Source organism: Lithobates pipiens, unplaced genomic scaffold (assembly GCF_037356315.1).
Source record: "Lithobates pipiens isolate NorthernLeopardFrog02 unplaced genomic scaffold, aLitPip1_a1.2 Scaffold_18, whole genome shotgun sequence".
Classification (NCBI taxonomy): domain Eukaryota; kingdom Metazoa; phylum Chordata; class Amphibia; order Anura; family Ranidae; genus Lithobates; species Lithobates pipiens.
The window spans coordinates 619,846,189-619,871,528 of record NW_027507758.1 but is presented as its reverse complement, the minus strand read 5'-3'; the positions used below and the strand labels follow the sequence as shown (position 1 = coordinate 619,871,528).

At 45.0% G+C, this 25,340-nt stretch overlaps 1 protein-coding gene across 1 annotated transcript in view; it reads right to left on the bottom strand.

The window, feature by feature from the left end:
- The window catches only part of LOC143989513 (uncharacterized), a 283,774-nt gene that overhangs the window by 203,863 nt on the left and 54,571 nt on the right, over nucleotides 1–25,340 (bottom strand). The window contains 4 exon segments of the mRNA XM_077489650.1: nucleotides 7,695–7,792; nucleotides 7,909–8,059; nucleotides 8,139–8,366; nucleotides 8,456–8,553. Coding sequence (XP_077345776.1) covers nucleotides 7,695–7,792; nucleotides 7,909–8,059; nucleotides 8,139–8,366; nucleotides 8,456–8,553 — 575 coding nt within the window.

Sequence of the window (25,340 nt, the reverse complement as noted above, 5' to 3'; positions counted from 1 at the left end):
TCCCATATTTGATATATTGGTTTAGCTAGTCACACTCAGGCACACAACATTGTTGTCTATGCTTGTGTCCTTTCTGTCTAAATCTATTGTGCCGTGCCCACAATCTATGATCATTTTATTTGTGATATTAATAATACATGTATCACCTTTTTGTATTTCAGCCTTCTTTTCCATGGAGGGGCCAGGAGTTCGGGCTGCAGATGCCACATGTCAGAAAACCTTGACCACTTACATTCAGGGATGCCAGAACCATTTCCTAGGGTTGAAGCCCTGTAGGGTTATGGGACACTGGAGAAAGGGGATAATGAATCGCCCTGCTTAGTAAGAACTTGGAGAGTTCTGTTCAGAGGAGTATTAGGGCCTGAGGATGGAGTATAAAGATGTATACCCGATCGAATAGGTTTCGGCTCGGTGCATGGCCTTCATTTCGCCCTTTTGGCAAAACTAGACGTAGCAATATGGGTAGTCTACTCCTGCTAGGGACTTTAATTTCCTGAAAAAGGCTCTCAGGCGTAAGTAAGGACATAGATTGGGCATGCCTTAATCCCAGAGTTCAAGCTTCTGTTAATCTATTACCTTAAGTAGGCTTCCCTTTAGTCTTTTGCTGACATAAAGATAAAAAGGAACAGTTGCAGTTTTATTTCCCTCAACAGGGTAGGGTTAAGACAGGCCCTCTTATTGATTAATGTAGTGTCCTTGTCTTACACAGGTCTCTTATTTATCTTTTTAGTGGTTCTAAGTAGCACCTACAGGCACAATAGGCCATGGTTGTTAGATGTGTGAGATAGGCAACATTGCTAACCTACAAGTTTAACATGTTTTCTGATTCCATTTTTAAGAGCCCATTTCGCCTAGATACTGCATCCGAAGCGGAAAAGGCAGGAACATCTGTGGAGCAGACCTGCAGATCAGCCGCATGATCCAGCTAAGATGACTTCATCAAGCATATGAGCGTATGGAGTGGAGGTAAAGCTCACTGCAGAACCAAGGTTCGCCAAGAGGGTCTTGCAGTGGCCCCACCCTAAGGTAGGCCTGAGGTACTTGTTTATCCTCTCAGGTGTGCCGTCCTGGAAGATGACTTGAGAAAGGTACCAGTTACTTACCGGTAACTGTATTTCTGGGAAATCTTCCAGGACGGCAGGCCTACTTCCCGCCCGTTGGAGGAGGGAAAATTCTAGAACACTAGAAGGTGAGTACCTATGAGGAATGATTTCCCTTGTGAACCTGGTTCAGGAGTTACTTCTCTACAAACTGAGGATCAAGGGGAAGGGTGGGGACTTAAAACAGCTGTCGATTGATTGTGTTTCCTGTAGGGAGGAGCCTCTCATCTCTCAGGTGTGCCGTCCTGGAAGATTTCCCAGAAATACAGTTACCGGTAAGTAACTGGTACCTTTCAACTGTAAACATTTCTCCATTCACATGGTACAGGAGGGGGTCAGAGGCTATGCGGACATGGTACATGGGGTCAGAGGCTGTGCGGACATGGTACATGGGGTCAGAGGCTGTATAGACATGGTACAGAGGGTCAGAGGCTATGCGGACATGGTATAGGAGGTCAGAGGCTGTGTGGACATGATACAGGGGGTCAGAGGCTGTGCGGACATGGTACAAGAATCAGAGGCTTTGCGGACGTGGTACAGGAATCAGTAGAATATATTCAGTAGATATAATCAGTAGAATATATTTAATACAGATGCCTTCTCCCTCTCACCTGTGACTAACTTCCCCAGATCATCTTTTATGGGGTCAATAGGTTCTAAACTCACCTTTTTATATATTTGTAAAAATATGGGGGATTTTTTTTTACTCTCCCCATCAATGTGTAATCTAATTTAGTTGTCCCGATTGCACGTTTACATTTATGATTACACTCTTTGTTGTTTTGGAATGCCGATGTTGACCCTTTGGCCTTGTATTTATTAAAGTAATGTTTTTCTTGTTAATAATCCTTTTTACCTTATTATTTAGACACCTAGGTTTTAAAATGTGTTATTTTATATGTATTGCCCATTGGAATGCACTGACAAATGCCATTGTTTAATACGTACTCCCAATTCTTTTTAATGCAAGCATTTAGTGCCATGTAGTATGGTGCACAGCTTAGTAAAGTTGGCTCTTTTGAAATATATTTTTTTTTTGTCCAACCCTCATGTCTCCTTTTCCAATAAATTTTGGCAAATGTAATTATTCTGTGATCACTATGGCCCCTTTCACACGGACGATCCGTTCAGGTCCGCCTGTCAGTTTTTCTGGCGGACCTGAACGGATGCTCCATAGAGGTCTATGGAGCGTTGGATGTCAGCGGTGACAAGTTCGCTGACATCCGACCCCACCGATCCAAAAAAGTGTGACGGAGGAAAAAGCTATTTTTCCATCCGTCATCGGATCGGATCGGATGACGGACACTGCGGTCCGTCGTCACCCTATCTCTGCTCATCTATCTGCTCAGCGGAGATCGCTCCGGCGATCCCCGCTGAGCAAGCGGATATCCACAGGGCGGATCAGCACTGATCCGCCCCGTGTGAAAGGACCCTATTTCCTAAGTTTTATACCTTACTTCCACATCTGCAATCAGCTCTGTGTTATTTGTAATTAGTAGGTCCACAGGTGCCTTATCTTTGGAGTTGGACCTTCCACCATCTAACTAATGAAATGTTTCTGCATTACATTCAAGAAATGGCCTTAGTTGACTGAGTAGTTCGGTCTGGCCAATCAATAACGGGATCGTTTAAACTTTGCTTGTTTACATCATATGTGTGCCGCTTCACAGGCTTTGGGTATCCCCAAAGCATGTGATGTAAAAGATGTATGCATTTTTAATAATTCAATTTAAGCATCATTAAAAGGGCTGCTGCATATTCAATTGAATGTTTGCATTGATACATGTACAGTAGTTACATAATTTGTAGGGTTGGAAACATAGACAGATACCCATCCAGTTAAACGTATGGGTGTTTGACATGTTGATTGCTCGAACAGTAAATAACCTTTTCCACAATCGAAGGTTAAAACTTCTTTCTTGTAACCATATATAATGGCCACATGTCCTGTACAGGTACCTTAGAGTAAACAGTTTTACAATTACTTTATTACAGTCACCTTTTGATATATTTGTACATTGTAATCTTATCCCCTCTTAGGCGCCTCTTCTCCAGAGTGAGCTGTAATCCATGCAATTGAGCTCCTCGTGGTTTTATCTGCAAATGTCTAAACTGAGCCTTTTATGCATGCTCGCCTCTATATCATTAAAAAAATAAACTGAACAACATTGGCCCAAAGACAGAATCTTGGCTCCCACCACACAGAGAAGTCATTTATCACTACTGTTCAGACCCGTTCATGTAACCAGTTTGCTATCCATGTACATACAATTTCATCAACTCCAATAGACCTTGTGTTATAGATTAAAAGTTAATGAGATAAAAAATCTAAACTCCACGCACTGGACTTCCACCATACAATTTCTTACTTACTGCCTCATAGAATGATAACAAGTTGGTCTGACAAGACTAGGTTGATAACAAGTTGGTCTGACAAGAACGGTCTTTCACAACTCCATGCTGGTTGTCACTTATGATACCTTTATCACATACAAATATCTGTATAGAGTCCCTTACCATTCCCTTAAATACCTTACATACTATTGATGTTAGGCTGACTGGTCAGTAGCTTCCTGGTATACATCTTGGTATCCCCCAGGGCAGTGTCCAGCTCTCTATTCCCCCTTGTTTGACAATGCCTTGCCTATCTGCCTTAAAAATTGTCTGAACTGATTTGAAAGGTTTCCTTCCCATTGACTTCATTAGTGTTTGGATTAACATTCAGAAAATATGAGAAATTCAGGAAACCTCCTGTGAACAGAAACCAGGAATGTTTGATTCATTAGTACACCTGTGAGATCTCTGATGTATAACAAGATTAGATTTCTGTGCAAAACATTTCCCACACTCAAGGCAGGAATATGGCCTCTCCCCCGTGTGTAATCTCTGATGTCTAACAAGGTCTGATTTCACTGAAAAACATTTTCCGCATGTGGGGCAGGAATACGGCTTCTCCCCTGTGTGCGATCTCTCATGTTTAACAAGGTCTGATTTTTGTAAAAAACATTTCTCGCACTCGAGGCAGGAATACGGCTTCTCCCCGGTGTGAGATCTCTGATGCAAAGCAAGTTTTGATTGCCATGAAAAACATTTCCCACACTCAGAGCACGAATACGGCATCTCCCCCGTGTGCAATCTTTGATGTCGAACAAGGCCTGATTTCAGTGAAAAGCATTTTCCACATATGGGGCAAGAATATGGCTTCTCACCCGTGTGAGATCGCTGATGTTTAACAAGGTCTGATTTTTGTAAAAAACATTTTGTACATTTGGGACAGGAATACGGCTTTTCTCCTGTGTGAGATCTCTGATGTTTAATAAGGTCCGATCTATGTAGGAAACATTTTTTGCACTCAGGACAAGAATATGGCTTTTCCCCTGTGTGCAATCTCTGATGTATAACAAGGCATGATTTCATTGAAAAAGATTTTTCGCATGTGGGGCAAGAATATGGTTTCTCTCCCGTGTGAGATCTCTGATGTATAACAAGAGTAGATTTTTGTGAAAAAACATTTCCACATTCAGGGCAGGAATACGGCTTCTCCCCCGTATGTGATCTCTGATGTCTAACAAGGTCTGAACTGTGTAAAAAACATTTCCCGCACTCAGGACAGGAACACTGCTTCTCTCCTGTGTGCGATCTCTGATGTCTAACAAGATTTGATTTCTTTGTAAAACATTTCCCACATTCGGGGCAGGAATTTGGCTTCTCCCCCGTGTGACACCTGTAATGTCTGATAAGTTCTGATTTATACAGGAAACATTTTCCGCACTCGGAACAGGAAAGAAGCTTCTCCCCAGTGTGAGATCTCTGATGTACAGTAAGACTTAATTTAGAAGTAAAACTCTCCCGACAATCAGGACAGGAAATCTCCTTCTCCCCCTGAACACCAGCACCACCCCTCACAGTATTAGGTTGCTCAACATCAAAGGGATCCAATGGTCTATCCACACTGTGAAGTCCACCATTCATAGCTGAGCTCATTGTCTTTTCTCCTGCACAATCTCTTGTGATGTCCTCATCTTCCATTTTACAACCTGGAAATAAAGTGAGACGATGCTTTGAGAGTTCCTCAATGGCGTGTCCTAGAAAAAAATAAAACATAACTGTTATATGAGAGGGTTAGTTCAACTATATCAAGATTCCATCTGGCTCAGGTAGATTTTAGTGAGCAGATGTTCTATGTGGATGTTCCAACCAGCTGTGACCTCCACTCTTCAGGCAAAGGGCCTTTGGTCCTCTTCCCAGATCACTTTTACTCAGCCTTGTCAGAAGAGCACAAACTAATGGGGACTAGGAAGTGCATGCTCTTCACACAACCACAAACCTAGGCATTAGGTCAAGGGATCTCTGATAAGCAAGAGAATCAAAGTTCAGAATTGTAGAATGTTTAGCATAGAACAAGTGTCCACAGGACTAGGCTTCTTGTGATAAGAGCTGTTCTGCCCCAGTTTGATGTAGTTTTCTTGAACTTTATAAGATATGTCTCACTACTAATTGTTTACTATATGGTTTTGGTTTCTCCCTCTGTCCTCGCCTCCTGTTTAGTGCTAGTTAGTTCTGTCCAAGCTAGACTGATCCCATTTCTTCCATGTTTCCTCAGTTAATGTTAGCACTTTGCAGAGACAAGGCTTAAGAAAGTCAAAGGCCCTTTCACATGGGCGATCGGATCAGGTCCACCTGTCAGTTTTTCAGGTGGACCTGATCGAACCCTCCAGTCAATTCTATGGAGCAGCGGATGTCAGCGGACACACACCCGCTGCCATCTGATCTGATCCTGTCCACAAAAAAACAGACAGATAGTGTACCTATTACTAATCCAACTGGCGGATCAAATGGCATCGGATGGAAATGGATAGGCGGCACATTTCCATCCGATTGGCCCACAGAGGAAAGCGGTACTGTGTCCGCGTCTGCTCTGTGTAGTGGAGCGGACACAGAGCTTTCATGTGCCTGCTCGGCAGGGATCAGCAGAGGGATCCCCCATCGAGGAAGCGGATTCCACTTCACTGAGGTGCCCCATGTGAAAGGGGTCAAAGTCTTTTAACACTTCAAAAGACTAGAAAACCATCATATGTAGTGCAATTTTCTTAAGTAAAATTTGATTCAATATTATTCTTATTGAAGAGTTAAGCTTCCTGTGGATGGTGCCAAGTCAGCAGGTGACCATACTGTGCAGACAGACTGGGCCTAAAGGAAGTGTGTCAGTGCATAAATGCCATTGGAAACTACACAAACACGAGGGAGCTGGCAGCAGTATTTCTACCTTAACTAAGTGTTTCAGTTTTTAGGTTACGATCTACTTTTCATCCCTGCAAGACTGTAAATAGGATTTTATGTTAAAATTTAGCTGAATCAACTCGAAGAAGTGGGACCAAGCTAGGAAAAATCTGTGTTATAGTAGCCCCCCAGCTCAGCAAAAGCTAGAACCTCGGTGAACACAGGCAGAATTTAACTGTTACCCATGGTATCTTTGTGTGCCACTCAGGCTTAGTAGATGTGGGGTGTGGGTGTGTGTGTGTGTGTATGAGTTCCTCCTCATCTGCTACTTAGAGTACTGGTGAGGGATGGAGCCCATCCTGGCTCCTACAATGGCTCAAGGGAGGCAAAGGAGGGGATACCCGATGCTGCACATATGTGTGTGGTCCTATGGAATGTGTGGCCTGGTTGGAGTCCAGGCTGAGGTTGCCACTCTGTTCCCCTCCATAGGACCACACAGATGTGCGGCATCAGGGATCACCGCCTGCTTTTCTGCAGGTAGAATTTCAGTTGGGCTGCTTGGAAGGGCAGCGACCCAGTAGGCTTGGAACTTCTCCTCCTGGACAATAATAGGGCTGCCTTAGTTTCTCAGATATTTATGCACTCCTCAGTCACCTACTGGGCACCCTCCCCTAGGAATTGGCTGAGACAATATAATTATTCAGGTTGCTGATTTGCCTTTCCAGCCCAGTACATTCTGGAACCCTCCGGAGGTCAGGGAAAAACGTTCAAACCTGAAACTAGTGGAACCCAGAACAGCCCAAAGCAATCACAAACTGCTCCAATGATCACAGTGGAGCCAAACAGAATTAAATTGACCTAAACTTCCCTAGCAACCTATCTGTGAGGGTGCTACATTATATTTGTGCTACTGTAAGTATGTGTGAAACACAATGGGGTTTATCTGAGAGAAAGGAAGATCTAATCTTTAGTACGGGTATCGGTGACTATAATCAACCTGATATCGTCATCTCCCGCCCTACTCTGGACCAACCAGTGTGCAGTAACAGAGCAGAGATAACAGAAGAATATATTCTGGCTCACTTGTGCTGATCTCTGTAGGAGTGTTCTCCTCTTTGAATGTCCTCATCATTCCAGCCTCCTCCGTATATTGCTGATCATCCCTCCCATACGTCTCTTCTACTTCACCCTCAACTTTCATGTCCATCAGATCTTCACCCTAAACCAACAGAATGGAAGAAAATAACATCTGTAATATAGAAGTATTTATAATGAGAGATCACATAGAAAATATCATCTTGTAGAGTCCACACATCATCTCCACATGTCAGAGTGTTCAATCGCCTTATGTTCCAGACCCTCAACTCCACCCACCTGATGATGGTGAGGGATGGTGTGATCTTCCTGTGTGGAATCCCGGGAATACAGAGGACGGGGACATCTCTCTGGTGGGTTCCCATTACTGGATCCATCTGTAGGAAACACACACACTGACTGAATACATTGTTTCTATGCGTTTATCAGATGATGGGGGATCTAGGTGGAGCCTCCGTACTGCCCTCTCCTTTACAATAAAGTCTCCTCTTACCCGGTGATGTGAGGGGCGGCTGATTGTCCATCATGACGTCCTTGTAGAGATTCCTGCATCCTTCTGAAAACTCCTCCATCATACCATACTCGTCATCCTCCTCTTTATACTCTTCTTTAACAACAATATTATAATCCATGAGGTTTCCACTCTGAATATATAATAAAACATTCATTGTAACAAACATGCTGTGTATAAAACAGAACTACAAATAATTGTTAATCGTCTACCTGATGATGGTGAGGGATGGTGTGATCTTCCTGTGTGGAATCCCAGGAATACAGAGGACGGGGACATCTCTCTGGTGGGTTTCTGTAGCTGGGTGACTCCACCATGTTCTCCCTAGACACATCTTTGTGTTCCTTTAGAAACTCTGATTTCTCCATCACCTCATCAACATCATCCTCCTCTTTTATCTTTTCTTTAAAATCAATTTTAGAATCTCTCAGGTCTCCACTCTGAATATAAAATAAAAATGACATCAATGGTAACAATGCAGATAATGTACAGATCCTAATGATACTATCAGTGATTGTTCCTCATCTACCTGATGATGGTGGGGGATGGTGTGACCTTCCTGTGTGGAATCCCGGGAATACAGAGGACGGGGACATCTCTCTGGTGGGTTCCCATTACTGGATCCATCTGTAGGAAACACACACACTGACTGAATACATTGTTTCTATATGTTTATCAGATGATGGGGGATCTAGGTAGACCCTCCGTACAATTCTCCCTTTACGATAAAGTCTCCTCTTAGGTTAACCCCAAAAAAATAAAAAACTGATAAGGATTTGAAGCTCACCCGATTATTCCAATTATGCATAATTCAATAAATCTTGAGAAGCACACCCAATGCCTACAAACGTTTATCCAAAATACACATTTTTTTTATTGAAAACATAATTGATTAGTAATGACATTTCTATATGAACTAAAACCTGGGCACATCGTTAATAAATTTAAAAATGGAAACCCGACATCCTCTTGGTCGGTTATGCTGCCCCATCAATATATGTATATTTATTGTAATAAACAGAGCCTAGCCGTCCTCCTTAATATAGAATAAGCCACTTCATTTGGTAATAAGTGTCCAGTACAGTGAATATGTCTCCCAATAACTTATAATACTGTAGCAGTCATGCACAATGTAACTCTAAATTCAGTATAAAGAGGCAATTCCATTGGATAAATACTGTATAGCCAGGACTTTGTACGTAGTACAGAAATAGGCAAGTGACGCAAGTAACCCTTTAGCTGCATCGTGAAGGGGCAGTCCCTCCACTCTTATCTCATATATGTTACATTACAGAGGAAAACTCTTCTCTGTCAGTCTGAGAATATAGTGGGGCATGCTGATAGAAAGAATATATGCAATATCACAAACATTTCCTATGTAGGGGGTAAATGGATCACTAGGGGCCCCTTTGTTAAAGGAGGCTTCAAGATTCCGATAAGCCCTCTGCCAGCAGACCCCCCCCCACCACAGCCCAGGACAAGGCGCTTTGGGTGGGGCGGGGAGCAGAGCTCCCCTGCCCCAAAGCACCCTCCCCATGTTGAGCGCATGTGGCCTGGTATGGTTAAGGAGGGGGCTCTCACTCGCCCCCCCCCCCCCATTTCCCTGACCTGCTGCGCTGCATGCTCAGATAAGGGTCTGTTATGGATTTCGTTTTTTTTATGATGGCGTAGGGTTCCCCTTAAAATCCATACCAGACCCTGAGGGCCTGGTATGGCTTAAGGGGGACCCCACGTTGCTTTTTTTTCCCTACTTCTTCTATTGCCGGAAATGGTATTCAATTGCCGGACATTTAAATGTGATTGTTTTTTCTTTACAAATGTACATGTAAATTTTACTGCAGCAGGTTTTATACATGGTACAGATGTGCCACTTTACAGGCAGACTAAGGGGCCCCCCTAGAGCTATATTTAAAGGAACTTTTCATTTTTATTGTTTCACTTTAAGCATCAATAAAATTACTGCTCCTTTATAAACGATTTTTTTTGCATTGATATATGTCCCTCAGGGCAGGACCCCGGGGTCCCCATACACTTTTTATGGCCAAATACTTGCATATAAGCCTTCAAAATGGGCCCTTTTCATTTTTCACGTTCGGGTCCCATAGACTTCAACGGGGTTCAGGGTTTGGGTCCGAACTTTTGCTATGTTCGGGAGTTCTGATGTGAACCGAAAGGTGTTCGGCCTATCTCTACTCCCTGCAGTGGCCTCAAAGGTGTTCTATTTCGCTATTGTGTATCTGATTATGTTGTTACATTTCACATTCTTATTGGGATATACTAGCCACCAGGGGTTCTCTTTCAACCCCGGTATTTTCTCATTGTATTTTCCATAAGATTGCTTCAACAAGTTGGGGCTATCCTATATATTTTTTTTCCATCGTTCCACAGTGCACCTGAGGTCCTGTAGGGGACAGACGTCCCCAATTACCTTGAAGGATAAGCCTCTAGTTTTGGTCTAAGTCATCCATCGATACACAGACTCTAATCGACTCTGGAGCTGCGGGCCTGCTCATAGACAGTGCCTTTGTTTCTAAGCACTCAATTCAGCTGCAGCTTTGTGCCTTTCTACTTGTCATTGAGGCTATTGATGGGAGACCTCTACAGCCTGCCCATGTGACTCATAAGACTACTCTGTTGACCATGGCCGTGGGGCTCTTCACCATGAGATAATCCAATTTCAAGTAATTTCCTCTCCTCATTACCCAGTGGTTGTTGGTCATCCTTGGTAACAGAGGCACAACCCCTGTTTTGATTGGCTGCGTGCTGAGAGTCTTTCTTGGTCATGACATGTTTCAGAAAGTGGCTAAGGTCTTGTGCACCTCTTCCCTTTCCTCCTTGCCAGAGGAGTACTGCAAATTTAGCGATGTCTTTGCCAAGGTTCAAGTCGGTAGATTGCCACCACACCAGTCATATGATTACGCATTTCACCTCCAACCTGGTGCTATGCCTCCCCATGGCCGTGTTTACCCTTTGTCTGTAACAGAGGATAAAGCCATGGAGGAGTATGTTGCTGATGCACATTCTCGCAGGGTTCATCCGCAAATCCTCATCTCCTGCTGGTGCTGGCATCTTCTTTGTGAAAAAGAAGAGTGGTGAACTGAGACCTTGTATCGATTATAGGGGTCTCAATCGCATCACGATTAAGAACGCCTCAAGGGAGGAACTGTTTTCATGAAGCTCGATCTGAGAGGGGCATACAATCTTGTGAGGATCAAGGAGGGCAACGAATGGAAAACTGCATTTAACACCAGGAGAGGACATTACCAATACCATGTAATGCCATTTGGTCTTTGCAATGATGTCCTCCGAGATATGTTGCAGCAATGTGTGGTGGTTTATCTTGACAATATTCTCATATATTCTAAATCCCTAGAGAGCCACCACACAGATGTCTCCCATGTGCTACAGAGGTTGAGAGATAATAACCTGTATTGCAAGTTGGAGAAGTGCGAGTTCCATTGTGAACAGGTTAAATTTCTGGGTTATGACATTTCTACTGCCGGTTTTTCGATGGACCCAGAAAAATTGTCTGCAGTTCTACATTGGCCTCGACCCGTAGGTCTACTTCCATTACAACATTTTCTTGGCTTTGCCAATTATTATCAATAATGTATTTGTAACTTCTCTTCTCTGGTCAACTGTGGACTGATATCACCAGAAAGGATGGTAACCCACACAATTGGCCTCCGGATTCCATTAAATCCTTTGAGTTTCTCAAGGCTGCCTTTGTTTCAGCTCCTGTACTGGCACATCCTGATACTACGTTACCATTCATTATTGTGGTTGATGCACCTGAGACTGGAGTGGGCGCGCTTCTGTCTTAATGTCCTACCTCTGAGAGCGCTATGTTAAAATTGTCTCCTGCAGAATGTAATGATGAGATTGGGGACAGAGAATTCTTAGCTATTATTTTAGCTCTTAAAGAATGTAGGCATCTCCACGAAGGTACCACTGTGCCGGTCCTCATTTTGACTGACCATAAGAATCGCACATTCTTGTCTGAGGCTAAACGCTCATCTCTCAGAAGGGCGATGGTGGGCTCTTTTTTAAGCTTCAATTACATAGTCTCATTCTTACCAGGTACTAAGAATGTAAGGGCTGACGCATTGTCACAGCGGTTTTCCTCCGCTTCCAAGATTGAGTCGGTGACTGTTCCTGGTATTCCCGATCGCATTCTGGTTACTGTAAGTGCCAGTCGCACCTCACCTTTGGGTGACAGAATTAATGCCACTCAGATCCAGTCTCCTCCCGAGAAACCTGGTGACTGCTGCTTTGTCCCTGAGAATCTCCGCACTGCTTTGCTCTAGACTTACCATTCTCCCAAGACGGCTGGTCACCCAGGAAAGAATAAACTCATTTGGGCTATTTCTCAACAGTTATGACAGCCTAGTCCCGTGTGTGCACAGTGTAAGACACCACAACACCTTCCAGTGGGCCTCCTACAGCCCATACCCAATGGAGAGAGGCCTTGGACCAACCTGTCTATGTATTTTATTGTGAAGTTACCCAACTTATAAGTTATTCTTATGGTGGTTGACCGGTGCTCAAAAATATCACATTGTATTCTAATAAAGAAGTTGCCCACATCCAAAGAACTGGCATACATTTTTGCTCGGGAGATCTTTTGGCTAAATGGCCTTTCCAAGATTATCATCTCTGACGGGTGTACTCAGTTTGTCTCCAGGTTCTGGCGAGCCTTTTGTACATAGTTAGGAATTCAGCTTTCCTTCTCCTCTGTGCATCACCCGCAGTCCAATGGGGCCACAGAATGAGCCAACCAAGCCTTGAAGCAGTTTCTATGCTGCTATATTTCTGACCACCATAACAACTGGTCAGACATCCTACCTTGTGCGGAGTTTGCTCACAATAGTGCCATCAATACCACTTCCCGTTTGTCTCCGTTCCTGGCAAATTATGTTTTACAACCATCCATGTTGCTTAACTCGTTTGTTCCTCAAAGAATTCCTGCATTAGAGGAGCATCTACGCAATCTTCATTGCACTTGGGTGCAGGTCCAAGAGTCTTTGCAACGTGCCAGTGAGAGGTACAGACTCCATGCTGACCGCCGACGCCTACTTGCACTTTCCTATAAGGTTAGGGAGAGGGTCTGGCTGTGATCTCATAACCTCAGACTCCTTGTTCCCTCACTGAAACTGGCACCATGATTTATTGGGCCTTTCCCTATTATCCATAGGATCTTACGGATTAGACCTTGCTTCTAACATGCGTATTTCAAATGTTTTTATATGTCTCCTTATTAAAAACTTTGGTGTGCAACCGCTTCACCACCTTGATACCACATCTTCTCCAGGTGCAGGTCAAGAACCATGAGGAATATGAGATACAATTGATCACTGACTCCCGTGGGTTCTGTGAGCGCATACAGTACAGGGTTCATTGGAAAGGGTACGGTCCGGAGGAACGCTCTTGGATCTCATCCTTGGCTTTACATGCTCCTGTACTCCTCCGTGCTTTCCGTAGACATGTTCCCCTAAAACCTGGTTGTCCTCCAAGGGGGAGGGGTCATTGAGGAGGGGGTACTGTCAGGGCTGCGCTCTCAACACTTCCTTCTCTGTGCTCAGGTTGCTCAGCTGTTGGCTAATTGCCAGTACTCATCGTTCCACAGTGGCTCACCTATTGATCATCTCTTGCTCGTCAGTTAAACCCACAGCCAGCCCTTTCTGCCTATTTTAACTGCCTGGTTCATTTCTTCAATGCCTTCGCCTTGGTCAACATATTTGGAGATTCTCTGCTGTGTTCTTGTTGAAAACTTGCCTGGCTGACGTCCCTTCTGGTTCCTGATCCTGTCTGCTGCCTCTGACTACGCTGATCTCTGGCTTCTTGATTTCCTGACTTGTTCTGACTACCCAATTTTGCTACCGAACTCAGGCTTTGTTTTGACTATGTTTACCATTTTATTAAAAGGTGTGATTTTTACTGCATTTTCTGTCTCCGTCCGTTTCATGGTTCCTGATATACTGACACTGTACTGCTAGGGTGGCAATATGTAAACAAAAATAATAATAATAGTAGTAAAAAATTAAACAATTTTTTTATATATTTGTTTACTTCACTGTCACTAGTCAGTGTCCCTTATTACCGCCACACCAGTTACAGTGTCACTAATCAGCTCCACAATGGTTACAAATTCCCTGATCACCACCACACCAGTTAAATTGTCCCTGATCAGCGTCACACTGGTTACAGAGTCCGTAATCATAATGTCACTGATCACTGCCTCACCAGTTAAGAGTGTCTACCATCATTGTCACACCAGTCTCAGTGTCCATGATCACTGTCACACCAGTTGTGCCATTTCTAATAACCACCACATCAGTGCAGCTTTGCCTCTGCCTGCACCAATCCTGGCCTGTTTATTGACCATGTTTCTGCCTGCTGTCTGGACCGATCCTTTACCTGTGTGCTGACCATGTCTCTGCCTGAAGCCTCAATAGACCCATCTGTACATTGTGCCATGTTCTTGCGAGACACCAGTCCCAGCCACCCCCTATGGACAACTGCACTCCTGGAACCCCAGGAACTCTTTTGTTATTCCTTTCTACAGCCTCATGTACTTTCAGTGTGTTACTACTCTAATTATCCTGTATTTCTAGGCCAGTAAACACTGTATTCCTGGTGGCTAGAGATGGACGAACTTCCGACGGGACATTTCGCAAACGTGGCCGAAAGTTCACGAACCGCAAAGTTCGCGGCGGGCCTCATTGACTTCAATGGCAGGCGAACTTTAAAAACCTACAGGTCATATTTCCAGCCACAAAATAATTACTAGCTGTGCACACATAGTCCCACCACATGGCCACTGACATAACACATGTATGAAGTGAATCTGGGATCGACAACTACAAGCATTTTTTTTTATCTGTGAAATTTTGACAGTTCAGGACTCAGGAGCGCATGAAGGCAATGGAGGAGAGGAAAGGTCAAGGTAGGCTATGAAGAGAGTGCAGGAGATTATCACCAGCACTGTGATATAGAGCACTGACACCAGCACCGAGATAGAGAGCACCTACAGCAGCACTGATACCAGCAACTCGCTGCTGGGCCCCAAAAATATGACACCGCTCAACCTCTTCAAACAGGAGGGTACGGGCATATAATACGGTGTGCTTTTTTTGTACAAGGAAGTGAGCCAAATGTAGAAAAAAGGTCTGGGTGCTCGATTAAATAAATTGCTTATAGAGATATACATGGTCTACTGGTCACATGTGTTGAATTCCTCCGCGATCCATGCCTCATTCATTTTTAGAAATGGGAGGTAGTCAACACTGTCGTGAGCTAGGCGAGTGCGCTCATCGGTCACGATCCCCCCCTGCTGCGCTGAACGACCTTTCAGGCAGGACACTGGACGAGGGGCAAGCCAACAGTTCCATTGCAAATTGGGCAAGCTCTGGCCAGAGGTCAAGCCTGCCCACCCAGTAGTCCAGGGGTTCATCACTCCTCAGAGCGTCCACATCGGCCATTAACCCGATGTAGTCGGACACCTGTCGGTCTATGCGCTCCCTGATGCTGGATCCGGATGAGACCTGTCGATGGGTCGGCTGAAAGAATGACCTCATATCAGAAGTCACCAACACATCTTCAAACTGCCCTCTTCTTGCAGGCGCTGTTGGATTGGTACCCGCAACTCCTTCTCTGGGAGTGGGAATTCCTCCTCTGCCAGCGCACGCAAAATCAGAATGCAGCATTTCTCGAAGCAAGGCCTGGATGTGCTCCATTCTGACAGCCCTCTGTGACGGCAGTAACATTTCCGCCATTTTGTGTTTGTACTGGGGGTCTAAGTACGTTGCCACCCAGTACTGGTCCTTGACCCTTATGCTTTTTATACGGGGGTCCCTGTTAAAACACTGGAGCATGAAGGCCCCCATTTGCACTAAACTGGAAGCGGTGTGGTGACCTGGCTCCTGCTCATCATCCAGGATAATGTCGTCCTCCTCGTTCTTCTCTCCCCATCCGCGCACAACAACAGGGATCCCAGAAAGGTTTAAAGCATGCTCTTTTTGCTCCTCCTCATCCGTCCCGGCACCATCCTCCTCTGACTCCTCTTCAGACTCCTGTTGTTGACTTGTCTCAGAGTAGCCCCCCTGGGAATTCATCCAGCATTGCGACTTCCTCATCATCCCGCTCCTGCTCCTCATCGGCTTGATCAATGACACGACACCATGCACGCTCCATAAAGAAGGCATAAGGTACCATGTCACTGATGGCGCCATGGCTGCGACTGACCAGTTTGGTGAGCTCATCAAATGGCCGCAGAAGTCTGCATGCATCCCGCATGAGCAGCCACTGGCGCGGTGAAAAAAAAAACAGCTCCCAGAACCTGTTCTGCCGCAGAGTTCATACAGGTAGACGTTAACTGCACGTTTCTGCTGGAGCAGCCTATCAAGCATATAGAAGGTTGAGTTCCATCGCGTCGGGCAATCGCAAATAAGACGTCTGACCGGCAGATTGTGTCGCCGCTGAATGTCAGCAAGGCGAGCCATGGCCGTGTAAGATCTTCTGAAATGGGCCGAGATTTTCCTTGCCTGCCGCAAGATGTCCTGGACCCCAGGGTATTTGACAACAATCAAGTTTAAGACGTGTGCCATGAATGGCACGTGCATAATTTTGCCCTGTTTCAATGCGCTAAGCAGATTGGCACCGTTGTCATACACCACTTTACCAACTGTCATATTGAGCGGTGTTAGCCACTGATCTGCCTGTGAACGCAAAGCTGAAAGGAGTGCCAGGCCAGTGTGGCTCTTGGCTTCCAGGCACAACAGATGCAGCACGGCATGGCAACGTCTCACCTGGCATGTGGAATAGGTTCTGGGGAGCTTGGGCGGCGCAGCAGAAGAGACGCTAGCAGCGGAAAAGGAGGAGTCAGCCGAGGAGCAGAGGGAGGAGGATGGAGTAGGAGGAGAAGAAGAGCCAGGCCTGCATGCAATCCGTGGTGGTAAAACCAAATCTACACGGATGCCACAGGTTACATGCTTGACGGCCGTCAGAAGGTTCACCCAGTGGGCAGTAAAAGTGATATACCTTCCCTGCCCGTGTTTGCTAGACCACATGTCTGTGGTCAGATGTATCTTGGCACCGACACTGTGTGCCAGAGATACATTCACTTGCCGCTGAACATGGCCATATAGCTCTGGGATGCCCTTCTGTGAGAAATACTTCCTTCCTGGGACCTTCCATTGTGGTGTTCCAATGGCCACAAATTTTCGAAAGGCCTCCGAGTCCACCAGTTTATATGGCAGTAGTTGGCGGGCTATCAGTTCTGACAAGCCAGCCGTCAACCGTTGGGCAAGAGGGTTATTCGGCGTCATAATTTTTTTACGCTCGAACATTTGGCCCACGGAAGCCTGCCTTTTTTCAGAAAAACGTGACCTTGGCATGATGGAAGGTGGAGTGGAGGACAATTGTGAGGAGAGAGGAGAAGGAGAAGTAGAAGACGAGGCTGGATGGTGAGAGCCTGGAGTGTGGCTTTGTGTGTTCCGTTGCTCCCACTGGGCTCGGTGATGGCAGCTCATGTGCCTTCTTAAGGCGGCCGTCCCTAGGTGTGAGTGTTGGGCTTACCACGACTTATGCGTTGACTGCAAAGATTGCAGATGGCAACGCTATTGTCATTAGCGGACACGTTAAAAAAAAGCCCACACTGCGGAGCCATGTGCCGGCATCCTGGGAGCGCCAGATGTGACCGTACATGGTTGATGCCTTGCTCCTGATACATTCGGATTTTGCTTTGTCCCTCCTGTGCAATCTAAGTTCTTCCTGCTTCTCCTCCCCATCTGCTGGTCCATATCTTCCTCTGAACTCCCCTCCTCTTCCTCTCTTGTGGGAACCCACGTGGCATCACTAGACACGTCATCAACGTCACCTTCCCCACCGCTATAATTAGAGATCTTGGAGTAGGCAGCAACAGCGGGGACAAACCTCCTCCTTGGGCTGATCTGGGTACTGTCGTCAGACTGCTGAGTGGCGGTTGTTGCTACCTCCTCTTCCTGATCCAATGCCAAGAGTGGCTGCGCATCAGAAATGTCTTGATATGGATCAGAAAATAATTCCTGTGACTCAAGCGGAAAGTATGTGGTGGTGGTGTTGTTGGTGGTAGTGTCTTTGGGGGTGCACATAGCAGAGTGAAGAAGAGGGTGCAGATCGAGAGGATGAGGAGGGTGCAGAAGAGTAAGGCTGAGTGAGCCACTCAACCAAGTCTGGTGCGTCCTTTGACGTAATCGCATGCACCTTCTATAAATTTGCCACTTTGGCTCAAGCCTGTTGCTCCTGCCTTACCCCTACCACCCCTGCGGAAGGGCCTGCCTCTTCCTCTGCCTGTCATTTTTTAAATGACCCTGTGACAAAAATCTCTAGAGAAGTGCAGTATGTATGTGGAAGAAGGTATATAACACCCCGCTTAAATCTGTTGTTTTTGGGGGCCACTGGTCTATCACACCAGTTATAATACTTTTTTTTTTATTGCGTTTGTCACTCTTTGTAGTATCGCTGCCGAACCGCTCAGCAGTCACAATGCTGCACAGTGGAAATGCACTATACTATGCTTTCTATATGTGCAAGTATTTTATACGTGCATTACACACCTATATACTGCACACCAAATAGTACACCTATACCAGTCCTTGCAAGGACCTTTGTGGACCTAGTAGCTAGTGATTTGCAGACTGTACCTCAGTCACTACACTGATAAAGGACTGCTGCAGAATAGGGCAGTAGTCAGCAGCCCTGCACCACAACCCTATATATTGTACACCTATACCAGTCCTTACAAGGACCTTTGTGGACCTAGTAGCAAGTGATTTGCAGACTGTACCTCAGTCCCTACACTGATAAAGGACTGCTGCAGAATAGGGCAGTAATCTGCAGCAGTGCACCACAACCCTATATATTGTACACCTATACCAGTCCTTACAGGGACCTTTGTGGACCTAGTAGCTAGTGATTTGCAGACTGTACCTCAGTCACTACACTGATAAAGGACTGCTGCAGAATAGGGCAGCAGTCAGCAGCAGTGCACCACAACCCTATATATTGTACACCTATAACAGTCCTTACAAGGACCTTTGTGGACCTAGTAGCTAGTGATTAGCAGACTGTACCTCAGTCCCTACACTGATAAAGGACTGCTGCAGAATAGGGCAGCAGTCAAGTATAATATTCTTTCTATAGTTGGAAGAAAGTATATTATACGTGTACAACCCTATATACTGTACACTTATACCAGTCCTTAAAAGGATTAAAATGACTGTCCCTGCTGCACACAACGTCCTGTGCCTCCCTGCACTGACAAAAGACAGGCTGCTGCAATCACCAGCACAGCAGTGCACTGAACCCTATATACTGTACTACACCTATACCATACCAGTCCTTAAAAGGACTTTTGTGGACCTAATAGCTAGCGAATTGTGTCACTACTGTCTCTCCCTGCTCCACACAGCAACCTCTCCCTATAATGACATAAGACAGAATGTAAAATGGCCGCCAGATCATGTCTATTTATAAAGGTAGGGGGAATGTCCAATTGTCCATGTGCTGAAATGTCTCAATTGGCTGTCCTGTACCCCATGATGGATGTGTCATCATGGGTCAAAGTTCTTTCACACTGTAAACACATATGTCCGCCGGGCAAACAGTAGCAATAGTCCGCCGATCGGGCAAATCGCGAACACGCAAAATTCAGAGCGAAGCGACCACCGGGCGAACAGTTCGGCCATCCCTACTGGTGGCAGACATGCACCAGTAGGCTAGGCTTGCTTGACTTATAGGAACATTTTTGCGCTATAGGTGATGCTACACTAAACTACGATCAACAAAAAGAAAGCTCTATGTGTCATAAAAATAAATGATAAAAATGTTATTTAGCTACAGTGTTGCATGACTGAGTAATTGTCATTCAGATTATGACAGTGCTGAAAATTGAAAAATGGTTTGGACTGGAAAGGGGTGAAAGTGTTCGGACTTGAAGTGGTTAATCGCATTTAATTACGATATGGCTTGTTAAAGCAGAACTCCAGCCAAAAAATGTTTCCATGTCCTTGTTGCTAATCTCCTACCTTCACCAACTTTGGTGGCCCCTGCACTGGTGGACACTGATAAGCTGCACTGAAAAGTGTGCATTTATATTGAATGCATTACATTTATTAATTTAAATGTATTTATTAAATGCATTCAATTTTTATTTTATTTTTTTTACACAAAAGTGGACTTACTCTTTAAGGTTATAATCATTCTGATCAATACTTGCTACAAATTCCAAGGCCTTTTGGTAAAGTCTCCTCTTACCCGGTGATGTGAGGGGCGGCTGATTGTCCATCATGAGGTCCTTGTAGAGATCCTTGTGTCCTTCTAAATACTCCCACTCCTCCATGGAGAAATAGACAGTGACATCCTGACACCTTATAGGAACCTGACACACACAATGATACAGTCACCATCCAGACACATCTCTTGTCTGTTACTGGATAATGTCCCAGAATTCCCGGCACCGCTCACCTCTCCTGTCAGCAGCTCCATCATCTTCATGGTGACTTCTAGAATCTTCTCCATGTTGTGTCTCTCAGGTTGTAGGAAGTCACATGGAGGCACTGTGATGGTCAAATCATCAACTGACTTCAGAATAGGAAACCTCTGTATTGGAAAACCAATAGGAATATTATGTTAGAATCCCAGAATCCTCCTCACCTCTCCGGTCAGGTCTGTGTTTTATTAATAGAGATAAGAGTGATGTCATGTGACCTGCCAGAATCCTCCTCACCTCTCCGGTCAGCTCTGTGTTTTATTAATAGAGATAAGAGTGATGTCATGTGACCTCCCAGAATCCTCCTCACCTCTCGGGTCAGGTCTGTGTTTTATTAATAGAGAGAAGAGTGATGTCATGTGACCTCTCAGAATCCTCCTCACCTCTCCGGTCAGTAGGTAGATGATTTCCAGGGTGAGGTTTAATATCTTCTCAGTCTTGTGACTCCGGTCCTCCTCCATCCTCATTGTAATCATGCAGGTTTCTCTGTAGACAAATAATAATCTGTACTTTATTGGTTGTACAATATTAGCATGGGAATGTAAGGGGGTTAATAGGTAGGCTACTCCCAACGGGAATGGGCACATGTGTATGGAGCTGCTTCCCTCTATTGTCTGTATTTGTAAATAGCTGTTGCTTGGCAAAAAAAATAACTGAGTCAGTTGACTATAGACAGGTACTTTATGTCCTTGCTAGCTGGATGAGCACCTAAACGAAGCATCTACAAATTCACCCAAGATTCAAATCTAAGGGTGACCTCCGGCGTGTTCGCACAGCCCACGTGCAGAGCCCGCCAGGAAGTCGGCGCAGCGCTGCGCTAATCACAGACAGTGTGACATTGCTCTGATGTGCGGCTGCACAGATCAGGAAATAAAATCAAATCCTGGAAATTGAGACCAAATTTCAGTACAACCCGAATCTGAAGCTCATCCCTCGTTACAAGAGACGGCTAAGGTGAGAAGGTGACACATCTCCAAAATGAGGAGAATGTTCCAGCCCCGTAAGTGGGGAAATGTTCTGCCCCTGAAGGGGTTAATCTAGGTTTCCACACTATATATGTGTGTATCATCATCTGCTGGAGATAAAAGACGTCACAGTGACTATGGAGGAAGAGGACGGACATGACGGGGGGGTTACTGGGTGTAAATAGAAAATAAGATCTTATTACCTCCTCTACTGCCACTTCCAGCAACGTCGCCTCTCGACTTCCTCCCAACTCACCTCTCACCCGCAACTTCCTATTTATACCTGACATCACTTCCTGTCTGGATTCCATAGAGACTTCAGGTCTCGGAATATGCGAGATCGCCTTCTTGTGGAGCTCAGAGGAACTGCAGCCTGAAAAAATTTGGCCGGACAGTCCCGGGATTTCGGCTACCATCCAATCGAGTCCTTATTCTGCAGGTTCCAGGACTCTGTGCGGAGTGGCAGTGAGACGATGACTGCTGAAACACTTTCTGGGTTCCATCACCAGGCACTACAATTATACCAGATTGTTGGGAGCCGTTATCTCCTTTCTGACAGTGAAAGTAGAACTCTGACATCATTTGGTGTCAGTGAGACAAAATAAGGAAAGAAGAAAGAAATGGCTGCACATCCAGAACTTCTGATTGCCTTTTATTTCTTTTTTCACAAAGATAACACCAAAGACAGCAAACTGTGGTCACGCAGACGCCGTAGATAAAATAAGTCTTGTTTGTGGTGCCAGTAAAAACCAGAGCCCAGCTTTGGTGGTCAGTGGTGGTACTTACCTGATCACAGAGTGTGTGATCAGGTAAGTACCATCACTGACCACCAAAGTTGGGCTCTGGTTTTTCAAAAGACATTATCAAAAAAATATGTGGTCATTAGTGGTCAATAGACAAACAAGATATTTGTGGTACCCACTAATCATGGGGTACTTTGTCGCGGTAAGTGTGCTTAAGCACCATATAGCAATAAGGTGTGACCAAATCCCCATATTTTTTTGACAATGTATTTTGAAAATGTCTAGGTGTTTTTAAAAGGCCTTGCTGGAGGTAAATGTTAGTTTTGCATGTGTGCGCTGTAATATTTTTGTTCTGTTGTATGGTCTTATGGCAGCACCATCTTTATGCATTTTTTTAGGGTGTGCCCCCAAATATCTTGTTTGTCTATTGTATGGATTCTGACCAAATCCTGTTGAGTGGAGCACCCCACTAAGTACCTCTCATTAGTGACCACCTGTGTCATGGTGGAGACCTTATGTTCTCCCATATAGAGGAGTATAGCTCCCATGGTTCAGAGGAGCAGGATCTCCTAGTTTATGGATAGTGTAGGACCCACTAATCATGGGGTACTTTGTCGCAGTAAGTGGGCTTAAGCATCGTATAGCAATATGGTGTGAACAAATCCCCATATTTTTTTATAATGTTTTTTGAAAATGTCTAGGTGTTTTTAAAAAGCCTTGCTGGATGTAAATGTTAGTTTTGCATGTGTGCGCTGTAATATTTTTGTTCTGAAAAGGACTTAGACGCACAATTTAAGATACTGTCTGGTCTTCACCAGAGCTCCTAGAGGTGGAGATGTGGCGGGGTCCAGGTTGCAGTCCTTTGACTCACCCAATTAGGTTGCAGCCAAGAACAGGTGAGATTTTATTGCAGCGCTGTGGTAGTGGGTATAAAAAAAGAGAAACAGACTGGAGCAGACATGCAGGAAATAAGCAGAGGAGAAGAGAGACATGTAGGTGGTAGGAATGCAGAGAAAACATACTAATCTGGCTGCTAGTATGTGGACCCATTGCTCCAACACTAAGCAATCCATATACTCGCCTTTTAAAACAGCGTCACCCTTGGGATTGGCCTAAAGCCTGTGGTTACACCCAGAGGAAAGGACCTGGCGCTGGAGCCTGTTCTGGGCTCCAGCGCCAGGTCCTTTCCTCTGGGTGTAGCCACGGGCCTTTTGAGTATTTTTTGTCCCACCGAAAACCAAAACTATGGGAATATTTCTTCTTTGATTGAGCTTCCTGTCTGTAGAAAAAATAGAGACTTCCTATGTTTGCATCCACTCAATATAAGTGAGATCACCAACTTGAGGAACTGCAGCCCTGGGAAATGTTTCATAGAGTAAAGACAGCCTTACTAGAGGTGCATACTAGAGATAGGGTTCAGTTTAACCACTACCATGGGTTCAAGCTAAATCCTCTGGGTTCAAAATTCATGTTAGCACAGATTAACGGTGGGCCAATCATTTTAAACCATAATGCACTGCGTGACCTTTCAGCTATGGCCAGATCTAGACTGACCAATAAGAGGTGTCATATAGGAGCCCAGGATCAACACCAGCCACTTATAAAAGTCACAGTCTTTTTTTGTGTTTTTAAACAGTCCATAAAAAAAACAGCTTACTTCAGAAAATACAAACACTAAATAGTCCACAGCTTTGGTTCAATGGCAAAAAAAGGTAATGGCTCAGTGGCAAGCTATCAGTCCCACACTGAGGTTTTGAATTATCCCCTTGGCTTCAGGGGTCCCAAGGAGAAGGTTCTCATGCAAACAAGGCTCAATCCCAAACTAGTTCAGCCTGCTCTCTCAGGTGTGTCCAGCTCGCTCTCTATCATGGCCTCTTCTGTTTATGACTCATCCTTGATGATGTCTGGTATGGATTTTAAGTGGACATCCCACACAAAGAAAATCATGGCGACCCCTCAAATTCCATAGCAGACCTTTATCTGAGCATGCAACCCGGCAAGCAAGGAATGTGGGACAACTGGCATGCACTCTCCCTCCTGAACCATACCAGGCCACATGCCCTAAACATTGGGAGGGTACCTTGCCACTGATGGCCCGCCTGACAAGACACAGTTACTCCAAGCTGACAAGGACAAGGGTTTAATTCTCACATTTGGTATGCAAGAGGATGATGTTTTTTGCAGGGGTTAATTTATAATCTGGAAGCCCCTTTTGGGATAAGTTAGCCCCCAGATATTTGTACTTCTCAATGTACATAGTACCCCTGGTTACTGATTAGCAAAAGAAAAATAGTGAATGCAAAAAAAAAAAAACACACATACAGTGATGAACTCTTTTATTAAATATAAATGCTCAGCAATGTAAATCCATCATCAATCACATAATCTAGCAATGTGGATGCAACCCAGCAAGCACTGGACCATAAAGCTCAGATAGTATAATCAACTGTCAAGACCAAACCCAAGCTATACCATTTAGCAAACAATTCCAGTTTAATTTACCCCATCATGCTGTAAAGCTAGCTCACCCAAGATGCCATGCTGAGATCCGGCTAGCCCATTTAGGTGTCAAGTCCAGGGCCAGCAAGTGCACTTTGCTGTCAAGTCCAAGCCCAGTTATCCCACTTCGTTATCAAAACCAGTTATTGGCATTGGCAAAGCATGTAACCCCCTGCCATATTTATACCACTTCTCAAAATCCTGAGAACTAGCAAGGGATTTCCCATGGGACACTATTAGGTTGCCAACCCATTCTTGGTGATCTATGAGCAAGGCGAGTGTGATACAATTTCAGGAGATGTCATTGATTAAATATGGTCATGACCACACATGGTTAGTGGTGTGTACAGTACCTATTGGTTACAAAAGCTTTCCTTGTTTTGCTCCTTACCTGTGACACCAGTGACCATTTTGATGAAAACCATAAACAATGCTCAGCTTTGGAGAATGTTCAACCCAGGGGGCAGCCATTTTGGGTGAGCAAATACATATGCTGGATGGATTGTGACTGACCCATAGACTGATGTGCCTCCTGGGCAGGGCTCAAGTCCTGCGGGAACTCACGGGAACGGAGTTCCTGTACTTTTTCCACAACAGGAACTCAGTTCCCATTAGCAGCCATGTCCTGCAAGACTTTGAAGTATGCGAGCTGTATGGCAGGTGCTACATACTTGCTCT